The sequence below is a fragment of the Hyla sarda genome, chromosome 6, assembly GCF_029499605.1.
Source record: "Hyla sarda isolate aHylSar1 chromosome 6, aHylSar1.hap1, whole genome shotgun sequence".
Classification (NCBI taxonomy): domain Eukaryota; kingdom Metazoa; phylum Chordata; class Amphibia; order Anura; family Hylidae; genus Hyla; species Hyla sarda.
This window is the reverse complement of record NC_079194.1, coordinates 156,495,267-156,511,728: the sequence shown is the minus strand read 5'-3', so window position 1 is coordinate 156,511,728 and position 16,462 is coordinate 156,495,267. Positions and strand designations below refer to the sequence as shown.

Here is a 16,462-nt window from a genome sequence, read left to right as displayed (position 1 = left end):
GTAAATGTACGTCCTGGTTGCGTTAAGTATTAGCGCACCAGGACGTACATTTACCTCCGATGTCATTAAGAGGTAAAAATTTCTAAAATTCTGCTTTCACATTCTCATTATGAGATACTAAGTGCATGAATGATGGTGGTGAATTAGATCTTCTTTTTTATTTCAGCACAAGGCCGCAACATAATAAAATGTAAAATAAAAGTAGAAGAGTCTGAAGACTTTCTAAATGCATTGCATAATGATATGAAAACTGCTGATAAAGACGTGGACAGAATTGTTGGTACCCTTCCGTTAAAGACAGAAAAACCCACAATGCTCCCTGAATGACTGAAACTGACAAAAGTAATAATGAATAAAAATTTACTGAAAATTAACTGATGAAAATCAGGCATTTCTTTAGAATTGTAATGCAACAGAATCATTCTGAAAAACTAAATAATGAAAATCAGACATTGCTTTAGAATTGAAATTCAACATACCGTAATCATTTTGAAGAACAAAATAATTAAACTGACCTGGACAAAAATGATAGTACCCCTGAAATGAATTTGACAGTAATCTGAATGGAAGCATGTTAAAAGGCTAGAAGACCATGTCTACGCAGCTTGATGTACAGTTGCACTTAATATTCAGAAGTTTAACCCCTTCTCGACCTTACCTGTATGTCATGGGTTGGGTAAGGGAGTACAGCGTAGGCTTGGGAATCAGGTATGAACTGTAACCTGCAGATACCCGTTGATAACAGCAGCTCACATCTGCCAGTAATGACAGACATCGGAGGTTGCCTGTAAATTAAATGGTTAAATGCCACAATCAGTAGCAATCAGGGCATTTAAACTTTAAATCTCCGTAATCCCTGGTGTCTAGTGGTCCCATCAACCTCCCCCTCTCTCTCCCTGCTGATGAGTTGCTGGGGAAGCCCAAGGTCTTCCTAGTGCCTCCAGGTCTTTAATTTATAATTGTTAAATTGGCACTCTCATTAAAAAAAACTTTTCATATTTTATTCTTTATTAAAAATAAAAATTCTTTGTAATATATTTGTTTTAAAAAAATATGTTGTTTTAATAGTGTTTAAGTTTGAAATGCTGGCCACTGCTTGCCGGACAGAAGTCCAAACTCAGGATGTGACGTAAGGTCAGTGCTCGCTTTCTGCCTCTATATGAAACACAGTGCACAGGCACTTGACGGACGCCACGCCCCCTTCCATAGATTTCCATTGAGGGCGCATAGCCTGACGTCACAAAGGGGCGTCACCGACACCTGCAGCGTGCGCACAGCGTTCGGAACTTAATGTTCCGAACACAGCTGGAAGGCTGGCCAGTGGAGTACCCCTTTAAGTACCAGGATGCAAGGGCGTACCTATAAGCCCTTTGTCCTATAGGGGTTAAGCAATAGAGTTATGCAATAGTATTAAATTGATCTATTATGTATCCCAAAAGAAACAAAGGTGCTCTGCACTCACCGCTAGGTGCTGGTTAAACGGCTTCCATATCGGGCTGATACTCCGGCACGGTACACAGGACTGCGTGGGGCGCTCAGAGGAGACTGCCGGCAGTTTCACGCATAGGAAAGTGCATTCCTATGCATGAAACTGACGGCAGTCACCTCTGAGCACCCCACGCAGTCCTGTGTATCGTGCCGGAGTATCAGCGCGATATAGAAGCCGTTTAACCAGCATCTAGCGGTGAGTGCAGAGCACCTTTGTTTCTTTTGGGATACATATTAGTGATTGCTGTTCACTTTTGTTCTAGCACCGCCGTTGCTGGAGATTACCTGGCCACCTGTTCAGTTGCTATTTTGTCCTGCTGAGGGTCTACGTTTGAGAGGTATCAGTGCCACTTGTTTTTTTCTATAGTTTTTTTTAAATTGATCTATGTAAACCATCGACTGATGCCTAATAGGCTGCTAGGGGAAAAACAAATAAACACATTTTTGTAATCAATATATATTACAAATATACATATAATGTTATTATCTACCTTTTTTTTAATGAAAAAGGTACACTTTAATTTTCAGTACATTTTTATTCACAAGATGGGGAGGGGGGGTCCCATCTGTCGAATCTCCACCGAATTGCTTATAATCCCTTATCCTATGGATAGAGAAAAACTTGATTAGATGGTAGTAACCCCTTCAATGCTGGACACCTCCAAAGGTGTTATAGAGTCTATGCCTCGATAGGTCAGACTTGTTTATACACCATATTAGGAAGGTGGTTTTAATGCAATGGCTAATTGTTGTGTACATCATCTTGTATGTGTATATACAAAAAGGCAATGGAATTTAGCTCTAATCCATTGAGAAGTTTAAAACTTTATCCTTTATTAGTAATCCATTAAAAGCATTGTAGTGGGTACAACTGTTTGCAGACTCACCTTCACCTCTTTTGTACCTGCTGCCTGCTACAATAGTTTTAATGGATTTCAAAACTTTTAAACTTCTCACTGGGTGAGTGCCACATTCCATTGCCTTTTTGTATATGAATATTGAACTTGATTATCTGTTTATTTGTTCCACCTGTAATAGCTGATCAGCTTTGTTACTTAGCTTGATGTGATTTTTTTGTATATAATAATCTTGCTGGAATATTCTGGACATGTTCTGGTATATAATTATATATGAACATCTGATATAAGTTAACACATTTTTTAATACAGTATAACCTGGTCATTTTTACAATATAAAAGAATGATATGCATACAGAGCTGGTACAACCTGAAGATGATCTGTTAATTAATGTGTAACATTCTTGTATTCAGTCTTGTTTTTTTCCCTGCAGTTTATGCATTGATCATTCAGCTGTTGTTTCAATGTAAAGTGACTATTGACAACTAGAATGTAATTTCTCATTAATAAAAGTCACATTAGTCCTGGACTAGCGAAATGGACATTTCAGGCTGAGTGACCAATATCGACTAGTCCTTCCCTTCATTGTATTGTATTGTATTAACGTGTTCTCTATTTTTTTGCAGCTCAGTTGGATTGGCTAAAGCTGCTCTTGAAGCCATTGATGGATTCAACCTCTTTGGAAACCAGGTAACATTACCTACATTATTGTAACCTTCCCTAGTGCAATCCTACAGCCAGGAAAGGCAACGGATCACCATGGATGGAGACACCTATATATTTATACATAGTTTCAGCCACAAACTCTCATGTATTGAGGGGGCATGTTGGACGCCGCTTCGTGCGGGGGTCAACACCCGCTATCTGGGCCGAGAGCCGGGGCCCCGTACAGAGAGATCGCAGGGGGCCCCAGCGGTCGGACCCCCCGCGATCTCAAACTTATCCCCTATCCTTAGGATAGGGGATAAGTTTTTCACCACTGGACTACCCCTTTAAGGACCCGAGCATTTTTTGCACATCTGACCACTGTCACTTTAAGCATTTTTTACTCTGGGATGCTTTTACTTTTCATTCTGATACAGGGATTGTTTTTTTGTGACATATTCTACACTGCTCAAAAAAATTAAGGGAACACTTAACAACACAATGTACCTCCAAGTCAATCACACTTCTATGAAATCACACTGTCCACTCAGGAAACAATACTGATTGACAATCAATTTCACATGCTGTTGTGCAAATGGGACAGACAACAGGTGGAAATTATAGACAATTAGCAAGACACCCCAATAAAGGAGTGTTTCTGCAGGTGGTGACCACAGACCACTTCTCAGTTCCTTTGCTTCCTGGCTGATGTTTTGGTCACTTTTGAATGCTGGTGGTGCTTTCACTCTAGTGGTAGCATGAGACGGAGTCTACAACCCACACAAGTGGCTCAGGTAGTGCATCTCATCTAGGATGGCACATCAATGTGAGCTGTAGCAAGAAGGTTTGCTGTGTCTGTCAGCGTAGTGTCCAGAGCATGGAGGCGCTACCAGGAGACAGGCCAGTACATCAGGAGACATGGAGGAGGCCGTAGGAGGGAAACAACCCAGCAGCGGGACCGATACCTCCGCCTTAGTGCAAGGAGGAGCACTGCCAAAGCCCTGCAAATGACCTCCAGCAGGACACAAATGTGAACGTGTCCATTCAAACGGTCAGAAACAGACTCCATGAGGGTGGTATGAGGGCCCGACGTCCACAGGTGGGGGTTGTGCTTATAGCCCAACACCGTGCAGGATGTTTGGCATTTGCCAGAGAACACCAAGATTGGCAAATTTGCCACTGGTGCCCTGTGCTCTTCAGATGAATGCAGGTTCAAACTGAGCACATGTGACAGACGTGACAGAGTCTGGAGACGCCTTGGAGAACGTTCTGCTGCCTGCAACATCCTCCAGCATTACCGGTTTGGCGGTGGGTCAGTAATGGTGTTGGGTGGCATTTCTTTGGGGGGGCCGCACAGCCCTCCATGTGCTTGCCAGAGGTAGCCTGACTGCCATTAGGTACTGAGATGAGTTCCTGAGACCATATGCTGTAGTGGTTGGCCCTGGGTTCCCCCTAATGCAAGACAATGCTAGACCCTTTGTGGCTGGAGTGTGTCAGAAGTTCCTGCAAGAGGAAGGCATTGATGCTATGGACTTTTCCGCCCGTTCCCCAAACCTGAATCCGATTGAACACATATGGGACATCACCACAGACTGTCCAGGATTTGGCGAATGCTTTAGTCCAGGTCTGGGAGGACATGCCTCAGGAGTCCATCCGACACCTCATCAAGAGAATACCCAGGCGTTGTAGGGAGGTCATATGGGCACGTGGAGGCCACACGCACTACTGAGCCTAATTTTGACTTGTTTTAAGGACATTACATCAAAGTTGGATCAGCCTGTAGTGTAGTGTAGACCTCCATGGGTTGATAAATTTGATTTACATTGATAATTTTTGTGTGATTTTGTTGTCAGCACATTCATGTAAAGACGAAAGTATTTCATACGATTAGTTCATTCATTCAGATCTAGGATGTGTTATCTTAGTGTTCCCTTTATTTTTTTGAGCAGTGTACTTTGTTAGTGATACATTTTTGTCAATACTTTTCCAAAATTCCAAAATGTGATTAAAAATTTACTTTGAAACTCTGCTAGTAAGGAAAATAGACATCCAAAATAAATTATATATTGATTCACATATGCAATGTGTCTACTTTATGTTTGCATCATAAAGTTGACATGTTTTTACTTTTGGAAGACATCAGAGGGCTTCAAAATTCAGCAGCAATTTTTCACAAAATTTTCAAAATCGCAATTTTTCAGGGATCAGTTCAGTTTTGAAGTGGATTTGAAGGGCCTTCATATTAGAAATACCCCACAAATGACCCCATTATAAAAACTTCACCCCTCAAAGTATTCAAAATGACATTCAGAAAGTGTGTTAACCCTTTAGGTGCTTCACAGGAATAGCAACAGAGGGAAGGAGAAAATTCAAAATCTTCATTTTTTACACTCGCATGTTCTTGTAGACCCAATTTTTTAATTTTTACAAGGGGTAAATGGAGAGAAATCACCCTAAAATTTGTAACCCAATTTCTCTCCAGTAAGGAAATACCGAATATGTTAAAGGAGAAGTCCCATGTAGAAAAAGTATTGTGTTTTAAATGCAGAAGCAAAAGTTATATCACTTTGTAAATCACTGACTTTGTTCAGAGAGGAAGTTCAGCAGCTCCCTGTTCTGATGACTTGCGACCCCCCATTGAGCTGCATTATACTGGGGGCCGTGATGTCACAATTTCCCATAGTTCTGCGTGCTGCCTGCAGCTTAGCCAGCTCTGTGCACGGCCAGGGCACCTCCCATGTGCAGCTTCAGCCAATCATAGTAGCCCCAGTGAGCTGAGCAAGCGTCTTCATCTCCTCAGCAGGGAAGCATCTGACAGCCAGCTCAGTGTTTATAAGAGCAAGAACGATGTCCTGAGAATAGAAGCAGGGGGAGGGGAAACACTGAGCCTGCTGTTAGGAAAGTGATCAGTGTCTAGGTCAGTGTATCCCAACCAGGGTGCCTTCAGCTGTTGCAAAACTAAAACTCCCAGGCATGCTGGGAGTTGTAGTTTCACAACAGCTGGAGGCACCCTGGTTAGGAAGCACTGGTTTAGGCTGGGCTACTTCTGTGATGAACTGAAAGGCATTATGGGAGACAGGAAGTCAGGGACCTCCCTGGACCAGGAAGTACCGATCTTTCAGAGGGGATTGCAGGAGAAGGGAGAGGGTGAGATGCATGAGGAGCAGATTGTCAGAATGGTGAGCTGATGCACTTTCACATGATATAGAAAAAAATTTGTGACTTGGTCCATGATACTTCTTCTTTAAGTGCTCTGTCCACATGGCATACTATTTTGGAAACTACACCCCTCAAGGAACGTAACAAGGGGTACAGTGAGCCTTAACACCCCACAGGTGTTTGACGACTTTTCATTAAAGTTGGACGTGAAAATGAAAAATTCGATTTTTTTCACTAAAATGATGGTGCTACCCCAAATTTTTCATTTTCACAATGAGTAGTAGGAGAAAAAGACTCCCAAATTTTATAACACCATTTCTTCTGAGTAAGGAAATACCCCATATGTTGATATAAAGTGCTCTGCAGGCAAACTACAATGCTCAGAAGAGAAGGAGCACCATTGAGCTTTTGGAGAGAGAATTTGGTTGGAATAGAAGTCGGGGGCCATGTGTGTTTACAAAGCCCCATGTGGTACCAGAACAGTGGACCCCCCCATGTGACCCCATTTTGGAAACTACATCCCTCACGGAATGTAATAAGGGGTGCAGTGAGCATTTACACCCCACTGGCATTTGACAGATCTTTGGAACAGTGGGCTAAGCAAATAAAAAAAAAATGTTTTCATTTTCACGGCCCACTGTTCAAAAAATCTGTCAGACACCATTGGAGTGTAAATGTTCACTGCTCCCCTTATTAAATTCTATGAGGGTTATAGTTTTCAAAATGGGGTCACTTGGGGGGTCCACTGTTCTGGCACCATGGGGGCTTTGTAAACACATATGTCCTTCAATTTTGGACACATTCTCTCTCCAAAAGCCCAATGGACCTCCTTCTCTTCTGAGCATTGTAGTTTGCCCCCAGAGCACTTTACATCCACAGTATTTCCATACTCAGAAGAAATGGGGCTACATATTTGGGGGGATTTTTTTTCCTATTTCCCCTTGTGAAAATGAAAAATTTAGGGTAAAACCTGCATTTTAGCGAAATTTATTATTTTTTTTTTCATTTTCACATCCAAATTTAACGAAAATTTGTCAAACACCTGTGAGGTGTTAAGGCTCACTATACTCCTTGTTACGTTCCGTGAGGGTTGTAGTTTCCAAAATGGGGTCACATGTGGGTATTTATTGTTTTGCGTTTGTCAGAACCGCTGTAAAATCAGCTACCCTTGTCAAATGTACATGTGTGTTCTCACTTCTGAGCCATGTTGTGCCCCCGCAGAGCACTTTGCATCCACATATGGAGTATTTCTGTACTCAGGAGAAATTGCATTAATTTTTTGGGGTCTTTTTTTTCCTTTTATTGCTTGTGAAAATGTAAAAAAAATTCACATATGGGGGGGGGGGGGGGGGCAAACCTCCAGCTGTACAAAAGTACAACTCTCAGTATGCCCTTTGGCTGTCTGTGCATGCTGGGAGTTGCAGTTATGCAACAGCTGGAGGCACACTGATTGCAAAACACAGTTTGTTACTAAACTTAGTGTTTCGCAACCAGTGTGCCTACAGCTGTTTCAAAACTACAACTCTCAGCATATACGGTCTGTCACTGCATGCTGGGAGTTGTGGTTTGAAACAGCTGGAAGCACTCTGGTTGCGAAACACTGAGCTCGGTAACAAACTCATAGAAAAAAAGTGCATAACTACAAGCTCCAGCATGCAGAAACAGCCAAAGGGCATGCTGAGAGTTGTAGTTTTGCCACCAGTTGTTGCAAAACTACAACTGACAGCATGCCCTTTAGCTGTGCATGCTGGGAGTTGTTGCTTAGCAACAGCAGGAGGCGAATAACTCACCTCCTGCTCTATCCTTCTGCCGCCACTGAGGACGCTGCTGCCGCGGGGACCTCTGCCAACACCGCCAACTCCAGGGACCCTCCACGTCGATGTCAGAGACCCCCGCCTGCCCCGATGGACAGGTAAAAGACCCCCGACTTGCCCGATCGCCTCCCAGCAGTGGCGGGGACTGGAATTCCCATGGTCGTACAGGTACGCCCTGGCTCCTTAAGTACCAGGGCGTACCTGTACACCTAGGGTCCTTAAGTGGTTAAGGTTTTTGCCCCCTCATCAGTACAGAGCAGGGTTAATCTAGCTTGGCAGTGTGAGAGGCATATCAAGGTAGGTAAGGGGGTCTGTGTTCTCCTTGCAGAGAGCACAATGCGGAGGGCTAAATTGGCCTTAAATTCTCCACACTTAGTGCTCTCTGTAAGGAGAACACATACCCCCTTACCTTTCAAGAAATACTCAGTGTGTCTATAAGCTTTGTTAGAATTGGTTCTCAAGAAATACAGTACAATGGGATGCTTAGATCACAGGCATATGTAGCTTATAAATGCATCTTTGTTTTCCTGGTAGTATAGTTGATTATATGATCATTATGATCTAGTGTGCCTCCCTTCCTGTTGACTATGTATCTTTCCAGCCCACTTCATGTTTTTCTCTCTCTTGAAGCCAGTCTGCAGGTAGAACAGAATTTACAGCAATTAGAAAACCTACAGGGTGCTTTGATTTTCAAGATGAATCTGAGGCTGTACAGCCCTATGGAGCGCAGTATGGATTTATTCCTGAGCTTATGGGACATTATATTGTTCCAGCTGCACCAGGAATTGCATTCAAACACTTGTTGCTTTCATATCTACCACTCGGGCCTTTTTGAAGTCCAGCGATTGAATCTGCGGGAGACAGCATTGCTTTCAAATGGCTCAGGAATTTCAGCTTTGAAACCAGCTCTGTGCCTTACATTCAGTATTGAAAGCTGCAAATTGTATGATAATTGCCATATTAGAATCTGTAAAAACATGTCTTTATTTATATTTCCATCATAGAAAGCCACTATTTATCTTTTATTTTTAATAGACTCTGCTGCTGAGCTTAGTCCCTGCTGTGTATATTTCACACTGCAAGATTCCACATCTGCAGCTATTAATACAAAAAAAAAAAAAAAATGTTCACAAGTTGCCACTACCTTGCAACATTCAAGGTTATTAAGAACAAGGAATATTTAAGTCAGATAGCTTGTTTTATTATAAGGAACTTAATTCATTCTTTTTGTAAGGCGGCTAAACCACAGCTAAAAACAATGTTTACAAGTAGTCTTGCCTCCGAGCAGTGTGGATTTGGAAATGGAGACTGACTTGAATATTAAATGGGCACTGTCAGATACAGTAACTTTTGACATGTTGTAAAGCATGTATAACCAATAGGTTTTGCAATGGCTTTCATTAGAAAATTTTCAGTATTTCATACTGAAAAAGCCAGTCAAACAACTGCCCCCCCCCCCTGCTTGCTTGGACACATACTAGTCGTGCTGTGTCCATGCATCATCACCGATGTCATGGACACACTTCCTTGATTGACAGCTGTGAGCACTGGACTCACAGCTGGAGGAAAAATCCTCCCACTGTCAGCTTGTGTCCCGCTACTGTCAGTGAGGACAAGCTGGGAGTTGTAGTTTTGCTAATGCTAGGGGAGATGTGAGCAGACAGCATACTGAGAGAGGGGGCGGAGACCTGCACAGTGAGGCCATGCCCCCTCCCTTCAGACTAGTGAGCTAAACTAAGTGTAATAAAAAAAAAAAAAATAAAGGTGCTAGACACATAAAATTCTATGTACATGGTCATGATTAGGTACTAAGTGATATATTTAAAAAAAAAAAAATTGGTTGGATCTGACGGGTACGCCTTAAAGGAGTATTCCAGGCAAAACCTTCTTTTATATATATCAACTGGCTCCGGAAAGTTAAACAGATTTGTAAATTACATCTATTAAAAAATCTTAATCCTTCCAATAGTTATTAGCTTCTGAAGTTTTCTGTCTAACTGCTCAATGATGATGTCACGTCCCGGGAGTTGTGCATGATGGGAGAATATCCCCATAGGAACGTGAGTCATCATAGAGCAGTTAGACAGAAAACAACAACTCAAGAAGCTAATAACTATTGGAAGGATTAAGATTTTTTAATAGAAGTAATATACAAATCTGTTTAACTTTCCGGAGCCAGTTTATATATATATATATATATATAAAAAAAAAAGTTTTGGCCTGGAATACCCAGAGTTTTTCTTTACCAAGGCAAAGATTCTGCATTCATTCAATTCAACTGTCTTTTCTGCAATCCCATGCCTTTAGTTGTTGCTGGGCTCTCCAGTGCTTTCCTGTACCAAAATAATTTTTCAGTCCTTTTTTGCGTGCATTGGCACATTTTTGGACCACATGCACGCTACCAAATGCATATTGAACTCCTGACCTTTTGTCTTCTTAATTTGTCAATAGTGAGGTAAAAGACCACACAGGACCATGAGTGATCTGACCAATTGCTTTACAGCATGTGAAAATGGAGGGACTATGTAAAAAATTTCACGTGAATGAAAGCTGAAAGTCTCTATACTTCAATCACATATAAATGGTTTATTTCCCACATCTATTGGGGTGGTGTACATAGGCTACATTTTAAGGTTTGTGTCACTGTCAAAGTACTTCTTGACCTTGATTTTTACACACCTAGAGATGGAAAGGCCTTGAAAAACTAAAACAAAAAACAGGGGTTTGTAGAAAAATTGGAAAAAATACATCATGGAATATGTGCTTTTTCAATTATAAATAAATGTTTATAACATGATATTCAAACTGTATAACTTTTAGACAGGGTTCAGACAGAGAAATTCTGATTAGAAATTAGGCTCAAAAATTCCTGTGCAGCAGAATCTGATTGCTGTCAATGTGATTCAACTGCACAGTACACATTTAGAGAATTTCAGCAGCAGAGCTTCTGCTCCCAAAAGAACATTCTTGGTCACTCTTTTAGTGGAATCCATGCTGAATACTTTCCATGTGTGGGGATGGCAATGTCTGCACGGTCCTAGTGCTGACTGAATCACTTGCGCTGTCCACCCTCGGAATGTTCGATAGGAATATTTCTGGTCGGAGAGTTTTCAATGTGAACCCAACCTTACATCTTTTTTGCAAGTTATCCAGTCTCACCTGAAGACAAGCAAATCCTGGGAAACCATTCAAATACTGAGAATGTAATTTTTACAGGAAGACCAATATGCATTTCTGTCTCAAGGGGTACTGCAGGGAAATGGTTTCAGTTTAGTTTGGTTGTGGCATCAGTACACGGCAGTGTGATGGCCGTCGGGAGTGTCAGGCAGAATAGCAGGAGAAAAATTACTGTTTGAGCCGTCTTTTTCTCACCCTATTCATTATGGTAAATGGGAGCCGCCGGGACCCGTTGTTGCCTGTTGCTCCCAGTCATGAGAACGGCCGTTAAAGTCAGAAAAAAACAAACAGACTTTGATGGCCGTTCTCGACGAGGAGCAACGACAGTGTGAAAGGGGCCTTATCCGTATTAACCCTTTTTCCGACTTCACTCTGCAGCGTTTGGACTCTTTCACACTACCGCTGAGCACCGTTAAAGGGACTTCCATTGTAAAATGGCTGGAGTTTTGCGTGGGAAAATTTATGCATGTACGGTATCTTTCTCCCACAACCTCCTCCAAAAGAACGAACACCCGACGGACCCCTTGCAATGTCAATGGGATCCGTCAGAACTCGTTGGGACCGGTTGTGCTCTGACCCGTTCAGGGTCCATTAAGGGAAAAAAAAAAGCTTAACGGGACGGAGCATAGCAGTAGTGTGAACCTAGCCTTAAAGGGGTACTCCGGTGGAAAACTTTTTTTTTTTTTTTTTATCAACTATTGCCAGAAAGTTAAACAAATTTGTAAATTACTTCTATTAAAAAATCTTAATCCTTCCAGTACTTATTATCAGCTGTATATTACAGAGGAAATTATTTTCTTTTTGGATTTCTTTTCTGTCACGACCACAGTGCTCTCTGCTGCCACCTCTGTCCATGTCAGGAACTGTCCAGGGCAGGAGAAAATCCCCATAGCAAACATATGCTCCTCTGGACAGGTTCTAAAATGGATAGAGGTGTCAGCAGAGAGCACTGTGGTCGTGACAGAAAATGACAGAAAAAAACAGTACTGTATATCAGGGCTATAAACATTAGGAGCTGGAGGAACCCAGTGTTGGACATGCAACCTCTAAATTTCATTTTAGGAGATCATAGTTCAGCTTCTGTCCACTAACTTGACAATAGGCAGTGGTTTGCTATGTATGTTCTGTGATCACAGCAGTATCTCATAGGCAATGTGTAAACTTCATCCTGCTGCAGGGAGGGGCACAGATAATAGGTTGGCAATTACTATTTATAAGGTGCCACCTAGAAGAGATTGTGATAAACCCAGAATACACAGGGCTTATATGTACAGCTGGCTTATGGTGTTGGCTTCTAGAGGAAACTATGTCTGACATGGTGCCACTTAAAGCCGTATGTCCTTCTCTTTATATGAAGCAACACTATTGTCTTGAGTTGTGTAGATCACATCTGCATCTCTGTGACATTAGTATATATTTATATCATTCAGTCACAGGCCGATGCTTGTTGTGAGGATAAACTTACACAATAAATCAGTCCAACATCCTCTCCGCACCTCTCTTTATCTGTGACTGTTTCACCTCTTTACTTGGCGGGAGCCTCTGCTCATATTATTAACATATTTAATTTGTTAACTTGTCAGCAGAAATGAATCAAATTCTTTGTATTGATCCTGGCGACGACTGGAGGTGACCACTGACTGACATTTACTAATCGACTCCTGTACAAGCTACATGTTCCATTGATTGTTTTCTCATGTCTGCAGGGCTGCTCCTGGTCCGTCATCTTTGTCGATCTGGATGCACATAACCGAAACAGACAGACACTGTGCTCCCTGCTGCCCAGAGAGTCGCGCTCCCATGTAAGTGCATGAGTGCGAGGTTAATCATAGGACAAGACAGGGAAATTAGGATCAACATGTGCTTCATTATGTAAATTACTTCTGTTAGCTATAGAGGTCTTCTAGTAAATAAAGCTGAATCTTTATAAAATGAAAAGTTATGCAGCTTTCGTCTATACTTTATGTTCCAGTTACTCACCATTTTTAAGATCTCCACTTTAGGAATGTTCTTGTTTACATGCGTAGGCTAAAAATGCTTTATGACAAAATATACTTCTTGTAGTTGGAGGTTTGTTACAATGGTATGCAGCCTGGATAATACTCTGTGAGCTGAGCTAAACAACCTGGATTCCAGACCGATATATCTTACCTGTGTTGATACATTATAGTAAACTATCAGTACATTTGCTCTGTTATGATGTTTATTTGTCCAAATAGGAACACCCTTTTAAGTCTTTGGTCCTATCCAAATTTACACTCTAATAAAGTGAGTTTCCTTTCCTTCTCAGAACACAGACGCTGCCCTCCTTACCTGCATCAGTTACCCAGCATTTGCTGTGGATGATGATGTCTTGTTTAGTCAGGCAATGGATAAAATTGTGCGCAAACTGAAAGGAAAGTATGGATTTAAGCGTTTTCTTAGGGACGGTTATCGGACATCTCTTGAAGATGAAAATCGGCGTTACTACAAGCCTGCTGAGATCAAGGTATCACAAGAATACTGCTAATGACTGCACTATCCCACAGCTTGGGGAAACCACAGAGCAAGAATGACTTCAGCCAAAAAGACATAATTTACCTTTATGGGAGGCAAATGTTTTGCCCACTGTGGACATATTGGTATACATACTATGGTGTGCTTGATATTGGTCTACCAAATAAGACTTGGACAGTAATGCCCCTACACTATGCAGCAAACACCTGCTCAACTTAAGGTCCAATGGCATCTACCATGGGAGCACATTCTTGTTTAGTGCTTATAGTAAATTAGCATAAAGGGTAATAATTTCCAAGATGACTTCACACAAAGAGAAAAAGAAGCGGAATGCTCACAGTTCCAATTGCGGGCAGACCAGATCGGTCCAAGCAGGATGGCGGCAGATGGAGCTGGGGGGGGGGGGAGCTCAGATGTCGGGCCACGGACCGTATCATGCCCCTAGCGCCTAGGGGCATGATGCGGTCCGTGGCCCGACGTCTCATCTCCCCCTGGCTCCATCTGCCGCATTCCTGCTTGGACCGATGTGGTCTGCGGATTCCTGAATCTTGTCTGCCCGCAATTGGAACGGTGAGCGCCCTGCTTCTTTTTCTCTTTGTGTGAAGTCATATTATATGCTGTTGATTCTTAGGTGTGTATCGCCACTCCGCCAATGCCAGATTGATACACCTGGGTCTGGTATCCGGAACTGATTTTGGTTGTGTGGATGTGTAGCACAGTGGTGCTGGCTGCTTTTTTGTCTTTGAGAAAACAAATAATTTACCAGAGCTGCTTTCATAGTTCTGCTGGTTAGACATGTAAATGTGAGTTCACACCGCATTTTTGTCTCTTTAACCGGTTCCATTATGTTTATTTTGCTGTATGCAAAAAGTAGTTGACTACACTATTGTGTATGCAAAAAAAAAAAAAGTATACATTATGATCTTTTTTTTTTTCCCTCAATGGGTAACATGACATACAGCAGCATTTGCTACGTCAATATATACATTTTTTGCTAACAATGTATACTTTAAACAGAAACAAAAATGTAGCGTGAGTGCACCCTAACTGAACTACTGAGCACTAAGGTGTTCTCATATGTAGTTAAATTGCATTATTAAAACCTTTTTTTTGTTTTTTGATTAAAAGTAAACAGACAACATAAATGTTAAGAATAAATGATTAAAATTGTGTGAACGGAATTCATGGATGATTGTCTTAGAAAATATGCAGACTTTTCTAATAATTGATTCTATTTTGATTCAAAGTCTTTTTATATTTTGATTTAAAAAACTTGTGTTTTCTCATTGTAATATCTAAAGCAGTCCAAACAGTTCAGCTACAGTGCAAGGACACAGCCTCTCTGTGATCTGAACTCCCATAGTGCACTGCTCTCAAATCATGGGAAAGCAGTTTTTAATATAACTTGACATGTAACCATGAAAAAGGCAATACATCCATGAAGAGTAGGGTTGTACAAAGATACTCAACATTTTATGTAGAGTTTGGGAACATAGAACACACATGACTGCTTTGAATGAACCATTTTTACAGTACTTTGCTTGAGAACCCTTTCAAATTTCAGATTCCTTTCAGATTTTTTCTTATACAGTTCTGCAGAAAAGTTTTTTGGGTGAAGGGGAACATTTTATCATTGTGCCACTTAATTTCACAGTTCACTACAAGTTTACACAGGAAACCAAATGATGGTGGTGTGCACAGAGCCACGCCATCTTTTATACATAATATCTTAACACTGTCACGATGGCCTGTTACTAGTACATTTGGCTCAGTCTTTCTCCTTTGTGCTCTGTCTATTTGCTGGATAGGTCACAGCGCAGTTCTCTGCTCTTGTTCTTACTCATTCTTCTTTATATTCAGCTGTTTGACGGCATCGAGTGTGAATTTCCAGTGTTTTTGGTCTATATGATCATCGATGGTAAGTCTAAATTTATAAGTTGTTCATCATTATCTCCTTGTCATGTGTAAGGCTGACAATACTACAGACCTTATTTGCACCAGCCAGACAGATTGTAATTACATTCGGACAGCAATTTTTGCTGTATATTTATATAATGGTTTCCATGTCTAATTGCTCTTTACCTAATTCCAGCTATAATTATGTACAAATTTTCAATTAAATATCTCAAATACTCATTGCAAATATAGTTAAAAATTAAAAGGGATCTCCACCCGAAAAATCAGCTTTTGGTGAAGCATTTAGAACTGTTCTAGCTGCCTCCCACCTATTTGTATTTCACCTGATGACTACAACACTGACAGTGGGTCTTCATTATTTTCTGGACAGTGACCGGAAAGCCTGTTTTACACTAATGTAACATGGGCACATTTTTGCACCACTTATTATACCTGCTCGTCCCAGCCCACACTATTTTGATGACAGTTCTTGTCACTAGACCTGCAGTGCGGCCAGGATTTGAGGCTTCAATAAAAGAATAGGGATGGAAATGGATGAAGACATTGTCAGAAGGAAACCTTTTCACTACAAGATAAAGTGAGATGAGGCTTCTGCAGAAAAGGGTTATGAATGACCCTCAAGAGCTTGAATGTTTGGATCTGATCTTTTGTTCCTGTTTCAGATGATTATTTGCTGTGTCCATAGCTGGCCTTAAAGAACTTTTACTGTTGTAGTGTCTCATGTTCAGCAATCAGAAAGCTTCATAACTGTCCCCAGTTTGCTTCCTTCTCTCTTATCCAGTATATTTTGTCCTATATCTATTTTGCCACCTATTTCTGTTTTGCCACCACAGGCCCCCACACATCTAGTGAACGGAGGCAAAATCAGGACAGGGTGCATCTCATAATACAGTGATCCCTCAACTTAC

At 41.4% G+C, this 16,462-nt stretch overlaps 1 protein-coding gene across 3 annotated transcripts in view; it reads left to right on the top strand.

Moving 5' to 3' along the window:
- Positions 1-16,462, top strand: part of PHKB (phosphorylase kinase regulatory subunit beta) — a 297,465-nt gene that overhangs the window by 210,892 nt on the left and 70,111 nt on the right. For all 3 annotated transcript variants that reach the window (XM_056525638.1, XM_056525640.1, XM_056525639.1), the window contains 4 exons: positions 2,973-3,036; positions 12,848-12,943; positions 13,432-13,629; positions 15,498-15,555. In XM_056525638.1, coding sequence (XP_056381613.1) covers positions 2,973-3,036; positions 12,848-12,943; positions 13,432-13,629; positions 15,498-15,555 — 416 coding nt within the window. The remainder of the gene's footprint in view (positions 1-2,972; positions 3,037-12,847; positions 12,944-13,431; positions 13,630-15,497; positions 15,556-16,462) is intronic.